This window comes from Enhydra lutris, unplaced genomic scaffold (assembly GCF_002288905.1).
Source record: "Enhydra lutris kenyoni isolate GAN:26980312 unplaced genomic scaffold, ASM228890v2 scaffoldscaffold22, whole genome shotgun sequence".
Taxonomy (NCBI): domain Eukaryota; kingdom Metazoa; phylum Chordata; class Mammalia; order Carnivora; family Mustelidae; genus Enhydra; species Enhydra lutris.
In genome coordinates, this window is record NW_019154106.1 from 3,651,227 (window position 1) to 3,663,943 (window position 12,717).

The 12,717-nt window shown below is 58.0% G+C and overlaps 1 protein-coding gene across 1 annotated transcript; it reads left to right on the plus strand.

The window, feature by feature from the left end:
* The first annotated feature begins 9,616 nt into the window (after positions 1–9,616).
* On the plus strand, positions 9,617–11,358 carry LOC111150307 (fibroblast growth factor 4). Its single transcript, XM_022507758.1, has 3 exons — positions 9,617–9,956; positions 10,496–10,599; positions 11,182–11,358. The coding sequence occupies exons 1-3, from the start codon at positions 9,617–9,619 to the stop codon at positions 11,356–11,358; spliced, it is 621 nt and encodes a 206-aa protein (XP_022363466.1).
* Positions 11,359–12,717: the final 1,359 nt, after the last annotated feature.

Below are 12,717 nucleotides of genomic sequence, written 5' to 3' on the forward strand. Positions count from 1 at the left end.
CCCATTTCACAGATGGGAGGACGACGGTAGGACCTGCCCAGGTTCCGACAGCTGGAGGCACGGCTGGAGCTGGGCAGTGCGCACAGCCTCCCAGGACGCACCTGAGCCCTCTGGGCTCCGCCATCAGGGGCAGCAGTCGTGACAGTGACAGTGGGAGCGGAAACCCTCACTTACCTCCTGCAGGTGCTGCCTCCTGCCGTCCCTGAGCCCGGGAGGACGCCGGGGAGGGCGTGGGGGACACAGCCAGTGAGGCCGACCCGCAGGAAAGCTGCCTCGGGCGTCTGACAAGAGGTGGCCTCTGGAAGGGCTTTTCCAAGACACACGTGACTCTGAGCGGGTGTCCTTCACCCACACTGATGGCAGAACAGGTACCCCCTCCATGGGAGGCACAACTCAGTGTCCCCTCCGGGCCTCTGGTCCCTTGTTGGTAAATGGATTTGATAATACCCACAAGCCAGCAGCCAGGGGGCTCCCAGAGCCTCAGCGTGTGGTGGGTGAGGGCGGGCCCAGGGAGGGGAACACAAGCCCCACTTGCCCGGAGCCCTCCGGCTGGGCACCTTTTGTCCCAGTGCCATAGTCACGAGCTGCTCCTTTCTTCTTCTTTATTTTTAAAAATATTTTATTTATTTATTTATTTATTTATTTGAAAGGGAGAGGGCAGGGGGAGAGCAGAGGGAGAGGGACAACCAGACTCTGTGCTGAGCACAGTGACCAAGACTCTCTCCGGACCCTGAGATCACCACCCGAGGGGAAATCAAGTCAGAGGCTCAACCGAGGAGCCACTCGGGCTCTCTGTGAGATTCTCGTCTCTGTCCCAAAAGGCTGGGGCTGAGCTGTCCTACAACGTGATGGGGTTGGACTGGAGAGGGTAGGCAAAGCTTCCCGGAAAGGTCAAGGTTGCACTGAGGTCAGAAAGGTGACCAGCTGGGCTCCCTCCCTGAGCCACACCTGCGACCCAAGCTCCTGTGTCCTCTGGTCCCGTGAATAAAGACGACCTGCTCCAAATGAGCGGTTCTCCTAGGACAGACCCTGCCCACAGAAGGCAGCAGGTCACCTCCCTCCCAGTGTCTTCCCCACTTCACAAAAGCCAGGCTACTGGGTACCCCTCCCAGACCTCACCTCAGGGCCCGAAACAAAGGGACAAGGTGAAGACTGGTGACACTTGTTCCAGCTCTCCCACACCTGGGAGCGGCTCCTGCCAGGGTCCAGGGCAACTGCAGGGACAGTGGGCACTAGGGAGGTGGGGACGCAGCCATCTGGGGAGCACAGGGTGGCAGGCAGGCTACTGTCATGCTGTGACCTGTCCCCCGAATCCCACACAGTTGACAGCGATGCATTTCTCCCTCAAGAGAGGTCCAGGACGGCGAGCAAAGGTGGTGGCAGCCCCCAAGGTCAGCAGGCACGAGCTCCTTGGAGGGCTTGGGCCCCTTCTACCGGCTCGAGGATGGGCTCATTCATCTGGCCCCTCTCTCAGAGCCGGAAGTCAGAACTAGAGAGTGTCCCGCAGGGACACATCGTACCTGCCTGTGGGGACTGGAAAATGCAGTCCGATGTCTCCCAACTACGGTCGGCAGGGTCTTCCCACCCCTAGTACGGCCTGGCCGGGCCGTTACACGGTGGTGGTTTCTGTATATCCAAGGAACCAAGGCGGTAGGTCCCAGGTTTGGAAGGAATTGTGTGTAAAACACACAGCATGTTAGAAGACTTTCATCCCTGTGTGCAGCCAATCCGGACGGAAGTTAGCCCTGAGTCCTCCCCTCCTTCTGCTTCCCCCGCCGTATGGGGTCTAACCCTGGGCCTCCCAGGAAAAGACTAATGGGCATAATTCATCCTCATTTCAAGGTCTTGATGAAAAAGCCTTTGGAGAGTCTGTCTAGAAGCTGAGAAAGTCCAGCTCCCGGGACTGGTAATAAACCCTTTGATGACTCCGCAGTCTTCTGTATCCTTGTTGTCAACAATTTTATTTCATTTTATTTCATTTTTTTGCCGTCAACAAAGTTTAAAAAGGATCTAGTTGTGGTGTCGGTGGGCAGTGGGAAAAACCTTCTGAAACTAAATGCTTGTGATTTTGAACTTATGCTTCGGCAGGTGCTTAAGTCCCCGAGTGACTTCACGGGAATGGAGCCGCCATTGCACTGGCTTCTGTGAACAAGGCTCCTTGGCTTTTCCACCAGCAGGGCTGGGAGATGGGATGGGACTGGAGGCCAAGCCCCACACCACCCCAGCAGTAAGTAATAAGGATCGTGTGAAATCATAGAAAACAAACAAACAAAACAAAACCCTGTCCCCCCTCAAATTAAAAATCCATTTCTGATGGGATTCTTTGTGCTTTTTTTTTTTTTAAGATTTTATTCATTTATTTGAGAGTGAGCAAGAGAGAGAACAGGAGCAGGGGCAGAGCAAAAGGGAGAAGCAGGCTTTCTGCCAAGCAGAGAACCCGATGCGGGGCTCGATCCCAGGACCCTGAGATCATGACCTGAGCTGAAGGCAAAGGCTTTAACCCACTGAGCCACCCAGGCGCCCCTTATTTGGGCTCTTTACTTATCCATCACCTGGCATTATATTCATAGTTTAGACCAACAATGTATTTTATTTTTATTTTTTAAAAAATATTTTATTTATTTATTTGTCAGAGAGAAAGAGAGAGAGAGAGCGCGCACAAGCAGTGGGAGAGGCAGACGGAGAGAGAAGCAGGCTCCCTGCTGAGCAAGGAGCCCCATGTGGGACTCCATCCCAGGACACCAGGATCATGACCCGAGCCGAAGGCAACAGCTTAACCAACCGAGCCACCCAGGTGTCCCTAGACCAACAATGTATTAATAATATTTGTGATGAAAACAAAAGCCAGAACAAAAGAGCTCACGAAAATGCATTTCTAAAACATTTCAATCCATAGAAATCATTTGGTTCCAGGCAATCTTGATCAGGTGATCAAAAAGATTTTCAAGGATAAAATCGCCCTAAACCAGGGTAAAATTGGTGGGGAATAGAGTGGAAACATGAATGCAAAGAAAAAAATTATAATTTTTGGCTTTTGGAGTCGAGTTGTTCACGTTTATTTCAAAATAAAAGACGGCTGCTATCAAATTATTGCGGGTTTTAGACTCTACTGGATGTGTCTTTAAAAGAGTAACCTAAGTACTTTACTTAAAAATGTCAATTTTGGGGGGCGCCTGGGGGGCTCAGTGGGTTAAGCCTCTGCCTTCAGCTCAGGTCATGATCTCAGGGTCCTGGGATGGAGCCCTGCATCAGGCTCTCTGCTCAGTGGGGAGCCTGTTTCCCTTCCTCTCTCTGCCTGCCTCTCTGCCTACTTGTGATCTCTGTCTGTCAAATAAATAAATAAAATCTTTAAAAAAAATTTTTTTTAAAGTCAATTTCTTAAGCCACACTCTTTATGATACATTTTGGATTTCAACATAACAAACCACAAGGAGGCAGCTCCCTCACCAGCCAGGGTGTGAGGCAGCCAGGAGGTGGGGCACAGATTAGAAAGGGGGCTGGGCTTTCCTGGTCCCCTCCCCCCTGAGTGCCCCTCCCCTGACCCCTTGTCCCCGTGGACCAAGAAACTAAGCTCCCCAGAGAAAATGGCAGTTTTCCAACCAAGGTCAATGGAAATCTAAAATTGGGGTGGGGGCTGGATTTATTGGGTCCTTCAGGGTGGGGCGTCTAGGGCTCCTAAATAGACAGATTTGTCCCCTAGGTGACAAGACAAAGTTCAGAACTGCCCGGGAGTAAAGGACACCTGACTTCTGCCTGAACACAACCGAGGGCAGGGCAGCCCCCAAACCGAGGTCTAACTTTGCCCCAAGATCCCCAGCAGCAAAACGGGCAGCCTCCACGGGACCGTCCTGTCCCAGGCCCATGCAGACACCTGTCCTCTGGCTCCCCCCAGATCCTGAGTGGGATGGGAGCAGGAGGAGGGAGAGGAGTCCCAGCCCTGTCAGCCTCCAGGTGAGCGGAGGCCAGCAGGGAAGAGAGCTGGGAGCTCTGCAAACGCCAGGACGGGGCTGTTCATTTCAGCCCTGGGAAGCCCCGGCATGGAGGTGGGACCTACCTGCTCAGAGAGCACAGGGCCACTCTCTTCCCCTCCCTGAAGTTCTCTTGGGTCTCCCATTTGGTAGGGAGGGTCCCAGTTCATTCGCTCCTCCCAGGGGACGTCGCAGAACTGTCGACAGAGGCTCAGAGAGGGTGAGTGACTTGTCCAAAGCCACGCAGCACGTCAGGGAAGGGGTTGGCGTCTGGAGGGATGCAGCCTGTCCGGTTCTCGTCCCTGCCGTTGGCCCCACTGGGACGTCCCTGTACCTTGATTTGGGGTCTGTGATTGATTATTCTGCGAGATGCATGAAGTGAGCCCAGTGATAGTTTTTGGATCGTTTTTGGCTTTGTGGTCCCGGCACCAGAGAACGAGAAAGAGAAAAGACCCATGTGGGGCACAGATCCCACGCACAGCCTCAGCAAGTTGTCCAGAACTTTTCCTAGGCCCAGAGAGTCCGTCCTAGGGCATGGGGTGTGAGGGGGGAGAAGAAAGGAAGGAGGAGAGGAGCCCCGTTGCCTGGATTGACGCTGACCTTTGGAGGGACATTTCTTTCACCCCACCTGACCCAAGGTGATCCCTCTGAGGGCCCTGCAGGCTGGGGGTGACACGGATGGGGGTCCAGCTCCCCCCACACCAGTAGTTCCCATCCACCTGCACAGAGTCTGGCCGATTCTCATGCCCACAGAAACAAGAAGACCCCCAGAGTTACTGGGGAGAGGGTGGCCTTGGCCTCAGTGTCGGAGATGCTAGGACCCGCTGAACTTGGGGCCAGGGGAGCCACTCCCCACCACACCTCCAAGGATACCCCTCGTCTTCCTGGTGGTCAGCCCCCAGACCACTAGGGTAGGCACTGTGGGGTGAACTAGGACCCCAACCATGTCTGCAGGCCTGCCCACCACCCCCAGCACCGACTTCTCTCTTCTCGAATACTCAGGAGTCTCTACCTCTGGGCCTTTGCCCTGCTGTCCCCTCTGCCTGGAGCATCCCAGCCTTCCCTTGATGGGCTCCTTTCCCTCTCTGGCCTCCCACCATGCACCATGAAACAGGGGATCGTGTTCAGCACACCTGGGTGGGTCCCCTCTGGCTCTAGCTGTCTTTGATTTGCGACACGAGAAGGGACTGGTAGGGTGCAGGGGGGCGGGTGGTGCTTTTTATGATTTTCCAAGTGGAAAGCTACAAGGGTTGTGATATCGGGTCCTGGAGCTTGATCCCCGCCTTGGAGCTCACCAAAGAATTTCACCTACACAGTTCGATCCCTAACACCCGCGTGTGGCAGACAAGGTGGGGACCATGAGCTTCGTCTCACAACAGGGGAAACTGAGGCAGGGAGCAGTGTGCCTGGGAGCTTGGGCTTTGATCCAATGGCCAAAGGGCTTGGGTCCTGGGTCTGCCCTCTGTTAGCTTCATGACCTCGCATGGGTTGCCGAGTGATGCTGACGGGCACAGCCCAGCTTCCCTGCTGCAGGAGGAGAGACGGGGACCTGACCCACCAAGCCTGGCCCCCGACAGCACCCAATAAATGTCCTGGCCACCTTCTGGAAAGGTGCTGGGGCTCGAGGTCTGGTTATGCATCTAATCCTCATTCTCCCCACAACCGTGTGAAGGTGGATCCTGAGCACGGAGAGGCGAGCAGAATGCCCGTGGCGACACGGTGTGGGAGGGCAGTGAGGTCACGGGCCGGGCCTGCCTGGTCTAAGTGCTAAACACGCATCGTCTCCCTATAATCCCCCAGAGCTGTTGGGCATGAGCACTCCGAGTCCTCCGTTTGCAGATAGGGAAACTGAGGCATGGCTCTCCGATTCTCCCCGACTTGAGTATCTAATATGTACATAGATGTCCCTACCCGTGTATCCCTAGGGCAGACTGCTTTGCTGATCGGCACCTGTCACTCTGCCCGGGCTGGGTCAGCTCCCACGTAAAAGAGACGCCAGGAGAATAACGAGGGACAGGTCCCATGAGTTCCCCTAGAGCCATCAGATTCCGAGATGGAAAGGAGAATGGTGGTGTTTCGTAGGGAGTAAGGAATCGGGGTGGGGGGTGGGCAGGTTGGGGCAGGGATGGGGTTAGTGTTCATGGGGGCAGGGATTCGGTTTGGGAAAAGGACAGAGTTCCAGAGATGAACGGGAGTTCTGGACGTGCTTAACGCCACTGAGCTGGGTGCCTAGAAATGATCAAGATGGAAAATGTTATGTGCATTTCACCACAGTAGAAAACAAAAAACAAAAACAAAAAACAGGGGGGAGGGGGGTTGGGGGGTGGGGTCGGGTTATGGACATTGGGGAGGGTATGTGCTATGGTGAGTGCTGTGATGTGTGTAAACCTGGCAATTCACAGACCTGTACCCCTGGGGATAAAAATATATTATATGTTTATAAAAAATAAAATTAAAAAAAGAAAGCTACAAGGAATGGGGAGGATCTCCCCTGTCTTTGGACGTCCGAAAGAAAGCAAGCGTCCCCCGTTTCTCGGGATGTTTTGGATTGGTGTAGATGCGTTTATACCAATGGCCTTACCCTTCTTCTCGACGTTTGCAGAGAGGATCTATTGTGAGGGCCGCGTGGAGGGAAGGAGGCCGGGCAGGGAAAGCAGTGAAGGGGTTTACCAAGCTCCCCCAGCTCCTGGGCCCTCCCTATCCCACCCCAGGACGGGGATCAAATTTATACCCTGCATTTCTTTATCGGGAGTAGTATTTTTTTTTCAAGACTTTATTTATTTGACAGGGAGAGAGAGATCACAAGTAGGCAGAGAGGCAGGCAGAGAGAGAGGAAGGGAAGCAGGCGCCCTGCTGAAGGCAGAGGCTTTAGCCCACTGAGCCACGCAGGTGCGCCTATCGGGAGTAGTATTAAGCCAAGTGAATTCTTAACAGCTGAGTGGGTAGTTCTGAGAAGCCCTGTCACTCCTAGAAGACCAGACCCGTGTGAAGATACAACATTGGCTGGTGGGGGGTGGGGGTTCTGGAGGTTAGAGAAGGTCATGGGCAGGAGGGCTCAGCGTGGAGCCTTCCTTCCCTCCCTCTGGTCCCTGGCGATGATGCAAGGTGAGCCCCTCCCCTCCCCCCCCAGGATAAAGACATGCAAATTCTGACCCATTATTTGGAGCCAGGCCCTGTTGGAACTTCACGGGGCTTGCTGCCGAAGCACCAACTGTCCTGGTAAGGCTGACATCCAGCATGACTGTCCAGCCCAGGAGGCACCACTGTTGTGCCCATTTTACAGATGGAGACACTGAGCACCATCAGAAGTGCAACAGCCAACGTTCCAGGGCCGACAGGGAGGGGGCCTGGGTTCAACCCTGAAGCAGGACGCTGAGAGTCCAGACTGTCCATCAGGCCCCCCATGCTTCCTCGGACCCCAGGTCCTTGGTGAATGGGGGTCCCTGGCCACATGAACAGGGCCCGTTTGAAGTCCTAAAGGAAGCTGGATCTGGAAACATTAGTCACCTTGGTCCAACGATTCCTTCAGGTTCAAGGGAAAAATATCTGTGGGAGATGGGGGTTGGTGGGGGAGGACTCCGAGAGGGGGTCCTGCCACACCCCTCACCTGACGGCTGACAGATCCTCGCTGCGCTTCAGCTAGCTCCGCTGGACCCTTGAGGGAGACTGCAAAGGTAAGGACGGGCTCAGGGACCCACAGTGAGCTCCCAGCTCCCGACACCCCTGCTGGCTGTCAGTCCCTCTCAGGACAGTCGCCAAGAGCACCCACTGTGTGTAGGTGGGCCGGAGTTCCGGGAGAGGGACCAGAAGAGCCAGCAGCTGAATTCCTGCACGGAACTCGCCAGCAAATAGAAAAAAGACCCAGGAAGGACGCTCCCTGCGGGGGGTCCTGGGAAGAGGGACCACACCCTGTCAAGACCCGGCCGGGAGGCACCTCCTGGGCCCAGAGGGAGACCGAAAAGACTTGGGACTTGTCTCTCGGTCCCCTGCATGGGTGCCCTGGCCAGAATCATCTTCTTGGGCCCAGATCCTAAGCCTCATCTGGGGGGCCCCTATCCGAAGTCTCATCTGGGGGGCCCCCGGTCCCCACCACAGCTCTGGAAGGCCCTGGCCTGGGTGGGCACTGCTCTGGTAGGCTGCAGGCCCAGAGGGGAGCAAAGAGCCTCACGGAGGAGGCTGGAGACTGGGTTCCCATCCTGCCAAGGCTCCCCTGCCTGGGCTTCAGGACAAGACACCTCAAATCTCCCAGGTCCCTCTAGTGAGGTGAATGAGCTCCAGTAGGGTTCAGAGGTTGGGTCCAAGGACTCCTCAGGCAGGAATGGGTGGGTGGTGGGAGAGGCTGAAATGGCCTGGGGATGTCTCTAGCCACAAGTGCAGGGGCAGCAGTGGGGGGTCCGGGACCCCTGGGCAGGACCTGCTGGCAGGTGGCAGCAAGGCCCCTCAGGCACCAGAGAAAACAGGGACTTCCCCTCCTAGGTGAGCCAGCACCTAGCTGGGCCTCTGGTGAGTCCTGCCCCCATCAGGCCATCATGGGCGCAGAGGGGAGAGGTGACGGCAGGTGTACAGGGTGGAGTGCTCCAGAGGCTTGGCCTGGGTCCCCACCAGGTAGGGGGCTCCGGTTATGGCCCTCCTGCAAGTCGGCGGGGAAGGGGCTGCAAATATCCGGCCGGGCCCTGAGCCCTGCCACCTGCGCTTACCTGGAGGACAATGTGTGTAGAAGGTGCAGGGCTGTGGCCTCTCCTGGGTGCACCCCACCACCCCACCCCCTGCATTCCCTTAGCAGCACCCACTGGAGGCACCCTGCCCAGGCGATGCCTCTCTACCTGGCTTCCAGAATTCCATGTAGCCTGCAGGGGGCCAAACCAGAGTGCGGGTTGGGGGAGGGGGGACCTGCCTGGACCTTCCCTGGCAGGTGCTCACTGGCTGATTGCTCTAACCTACCCCCCAAAACCCAGGCGGGTCTGCATGGTCCCAGCAAAGGAACCAGGTTCCCGGAGTGCCTGCGAGGCCGGGCGCTGGGAGCGGCTGCCGGATCCGAGGGTGCCTGGTTAGGGCCGCACTCCAGCTGCTCGCGCAGAGGCAGAGAAAAGGACAGGCAGGGACAAAGTGCGGGAGGCAAAACTTTGGCTGGGAGGCAGGAATGGAGAAGACGCGAGGGGCGGGACCAACAGGTCGGTGAGCCGGTGAAGCCCGGGGTGGGGGCCGGGGACCCTCCAGGTGGCACTAGCGGCGCTCGTCCCGGCCGCCTCCCCTCCCCCAGCCAGCCCTGATTGGCAGGCGGCCTGCGACCAGCCGCGAGCGCCACAGCGCCCCGGGCGCCCAGGCGAACGTGAACGGCCCCCCGCGGGAGTAGGAGGGGGCGCCCGGCTATATATAGCGGCTCGGTCGCGGCCAGCCCAGCGCGCAGGGAGGCGCGCACAGCTCCGCGGGGTCCCATCCCGGGTCGCGCGTCCTGCCCCGCCGCCCGCCCTCCATGCAGCCCGGGTAGCTGCTGGCGCCTGCGGGCCCCGTCCCTTGCCTCCCGCTCCTCCATCGGCCGCGCACTCCCTGCCCCGGCCCCGGTCCCGGTCCCGGCTGTGCGCTCCCGCGAGCCGCCACAGGCGCAGCTCGGCCCCGCGGCTTCCCGCGCGCACCGCCCGAGGGCGGGGATGGCGGGGCCCGGGGCGGCCGCGGCGGCGCTGCTCCCGGCGGTCCTGTTGGCGGTGCTGGCGCCCTGGGCCGGCCGAGGGGGCGCCGCCGCACCCACCGCACCCAACGGCACGCTGGGGGCCGAGCTGGAGCGCCGCTGGGAGAGCCTGGTGGCGCGCTCGCTGGCGCGCCTGCCGGTGGCCGCGCAACCCAAAGAGGCGGCCGTCCAGAGCGGCGCGGGCGACTATCTCCTGGGCATCAAGCGCCTGCGGCGACTCTACTGCAACGTGGGCATCGGCTTCCACCTCCAGGTGCTCCCCGACGGCCGCATCGGCGGCGTGCACGCGGACACGAGCGACAGTGAGTGGGGCGGGCCGGCGGAGGGGTCGGGGGGCCCCGGGCAGCGGCCGCCCTTTCGGCCCCGCACACGGACGGAGGTCCCAGCTCGCACCTGCTGGCTGCCGTGGGAACTGGAACGGACTCGGGTTCGGGTCCCTCCGGCGCAGGGACACAAACACTCTTCGGCCCCGGGAGTTCCTGGGGCGGGGAACGGCCTTTGCGCACCCGGGCGAACCGGCCCCGCCTCCCCGCCTTCGGAAGCCCGGGCTCTGGGTGCGGAATTCCAGCGCCTGCGCCCGTGGGCACAAGGCATCCGCAGGGGTCCGGGGGCCCGCGGGGCCACCCGGCTCCTCTTGTGCGGGACTGGGCGCCGCCACCGCGGGGCCGGGACGGGAGGCCAGCCACTCTGCGCCCGTGCACGCTGGGTTGCGAGGCCCCTTTACGTCCACCTCCACACTAGAAACGGGGGTCCCGGTCGTTCGCAGGAGGAGGACGGGGTCCGGGACAGGTGGGATGGGCCAGGGTCCCCTGCCCGGGAGTGACCCGCGCTGCGCCCCCAGGCCTGCTGGAGCTCTCGCCGGTGGAGCGGGGCGTGGTCAGCATCTTCGGCGTGGCCAGCCGGTTCTTCGTGGCCATGAGCAGCAAAGGCAAGCTGTACGGCTCGGTGAGTACCTCCGGGGCCGGGAGAGCCCCCTCCCCCGCCGCCGCCGCTCCCGCTGGGACAGCGCCGGCAGGACCGCAACACCCTTCCAGGACGGCCCATGCCTGGATCCCGCCGCTGGGGTGGGTCAGGGGAGTGGCTCCGCCTTCCCCCAGTACACAAGTACCCGGGGGCAGTGCCAGCCACCCGGGGCCTGTCCCAACAAGGGGCAGAGAGCCAAGACCGGAAGAGTGAACTTTCTGCCATCCCTGAGCGGCACTTTCTAATCCAGGAAGAGGGGCCATTGGCAGCCCTTCCCTGTGGCGTCTCTCTGGTGGGTTCCAGAAGGCAGGACTGCAGACTGTAGGGGCGTCGCATGTAGATGAGATTCTCTGGCCCCCCAGGTGCCAGGCAGGGGGCTAGAGCCTCAGCGGCCATGAACTGGCCACTTAGACGCCTGTGGGGGTCTTGGCACCCCAGCTTCCCAGGAGGGACCTCTCAGCCAGAGCAGGGCTGGGTCAGAAAGGAGCCCCTGACAGGTGGCCCTCAGGGTTCCTTAAAGGCCAGGAGGGGGCCCCACCTGACACTGTCCCTTCTCCCTCCCAGCCCTTCTTCACAGAGGAGTGCAAGTTCAAAGAGACCCTCCTCCCCAACAACTACAATGCCTACGAGTGCTACAGATACCCGGGCATGTTCATCGCCTTGAGCAAGAATGGCAAGACCAAGAAAGGGAGCCGGGTGTCCCCTACCATGAAGGTCACCCACTTTCTCCCCAGGCTGTGACTCCCCGCGTCCTGCCTCAAAGTTTCCGGACAGTCCGGAGACTTTCTTCAGATGGACGGTCTAATGCAAGAGTAGGTGTAAAATATTTAAGTTAATTATTTAAATGTGTATATATCGCCACCAAATTATTTATGGTTCTGTGGGTGTGTTTTGTATTTTTCTGGGGGAAAAAAAAGACAAAAAATGACCCCCAAAACCCCCAACCCTGAGTTTTCTGGGTAAGACGGTGAAGACCTTTCCACTGGATGTATTTAACTTGTCAAAAAGTTGTCACAAGTGTGCTGCTACTCTGTGTTTAAAAATGGTGACATGAGACCCCAGTCTCAGCCAGGCTTTGCAGGGTTCCCCGCACGGCGGTGGTGAGCATCTCCGTGTCTGGAGAGGCCTTCCCCAGGGCTTTGGAGGCAGTAAAGGGACCCTCCCTGCCCCGGCTCTGCTCCTAGCATCTCCCAGCGCCCTGCTCCTTTGTGCCCCGCTGCTGTTCATGGGACATATCGCCTTACTTCGGGTACCGAAAATGCACCGTGGGAGTGCCCCACTGCCCCTCTGTTTTTAGATCTGCCAAGACTGACCTTTGAACTTCGCTGTAGTCAATCTTCCTCCATCTCCCCGATGGGGGAGAGACTCTTAGACAACTTTATAAACTCCTGTTTTCCTTTTTTGGATCAGCCGCAGCCTGTGGTTCTCTGTGGCCACTGGGGAAGAGGCAAAAACAAAGCAATTTCGTAAATCTGACGGAAAGGCACGGACAGCCCGCCGGAAAGCTGGTCACGGACCGATGGGTGTGCTTGCCAACCACAACCAAAACCCTAGTGATAAAATACAAGCGTGCGGTAGCTGGTATTTCTGATAAGTAATAGAATATAGGTTTTTGGCTTTTTTGTTTTCTGTTGTTTTGTTTTGTTTTGTTTTAAATGTGCTTCCCTGTTCTTGGGGAAGATTTGGACTAGAACTTTAGAACTAGCTGTTCATTTTCGGTGAAATGTCCTTGTCATTGTGCAAAAACACTGAATGCAGTGTTTGGGGAAGGTGCTGCTTCTCTCCATCGCATTCCCCGATGAAGTGGATTTCACATCTACCTCGAAAGCCCTTAACCCACTCACCCGGCAAGATCTGCAGAAAAGCTCAGACCCGGGGCAGGCGTTGGCCATCGCAAGTGGCCCTTTTTCCAAATGTGGCCAAAGAGGATTGCAGATAGCGTCGGTGCGCCCCATTGAAACCTTGTCACGTTTGAGCTATCTTTACCCCGTGATTTACTTTTAGTAAGGATAATCATGGTGAAAATATTTGCAGGCAGCTGTTAGAGTGCACTGTATGGTCATCAAGTAACCTTATATTTTTTCTTTATATATTTTACAA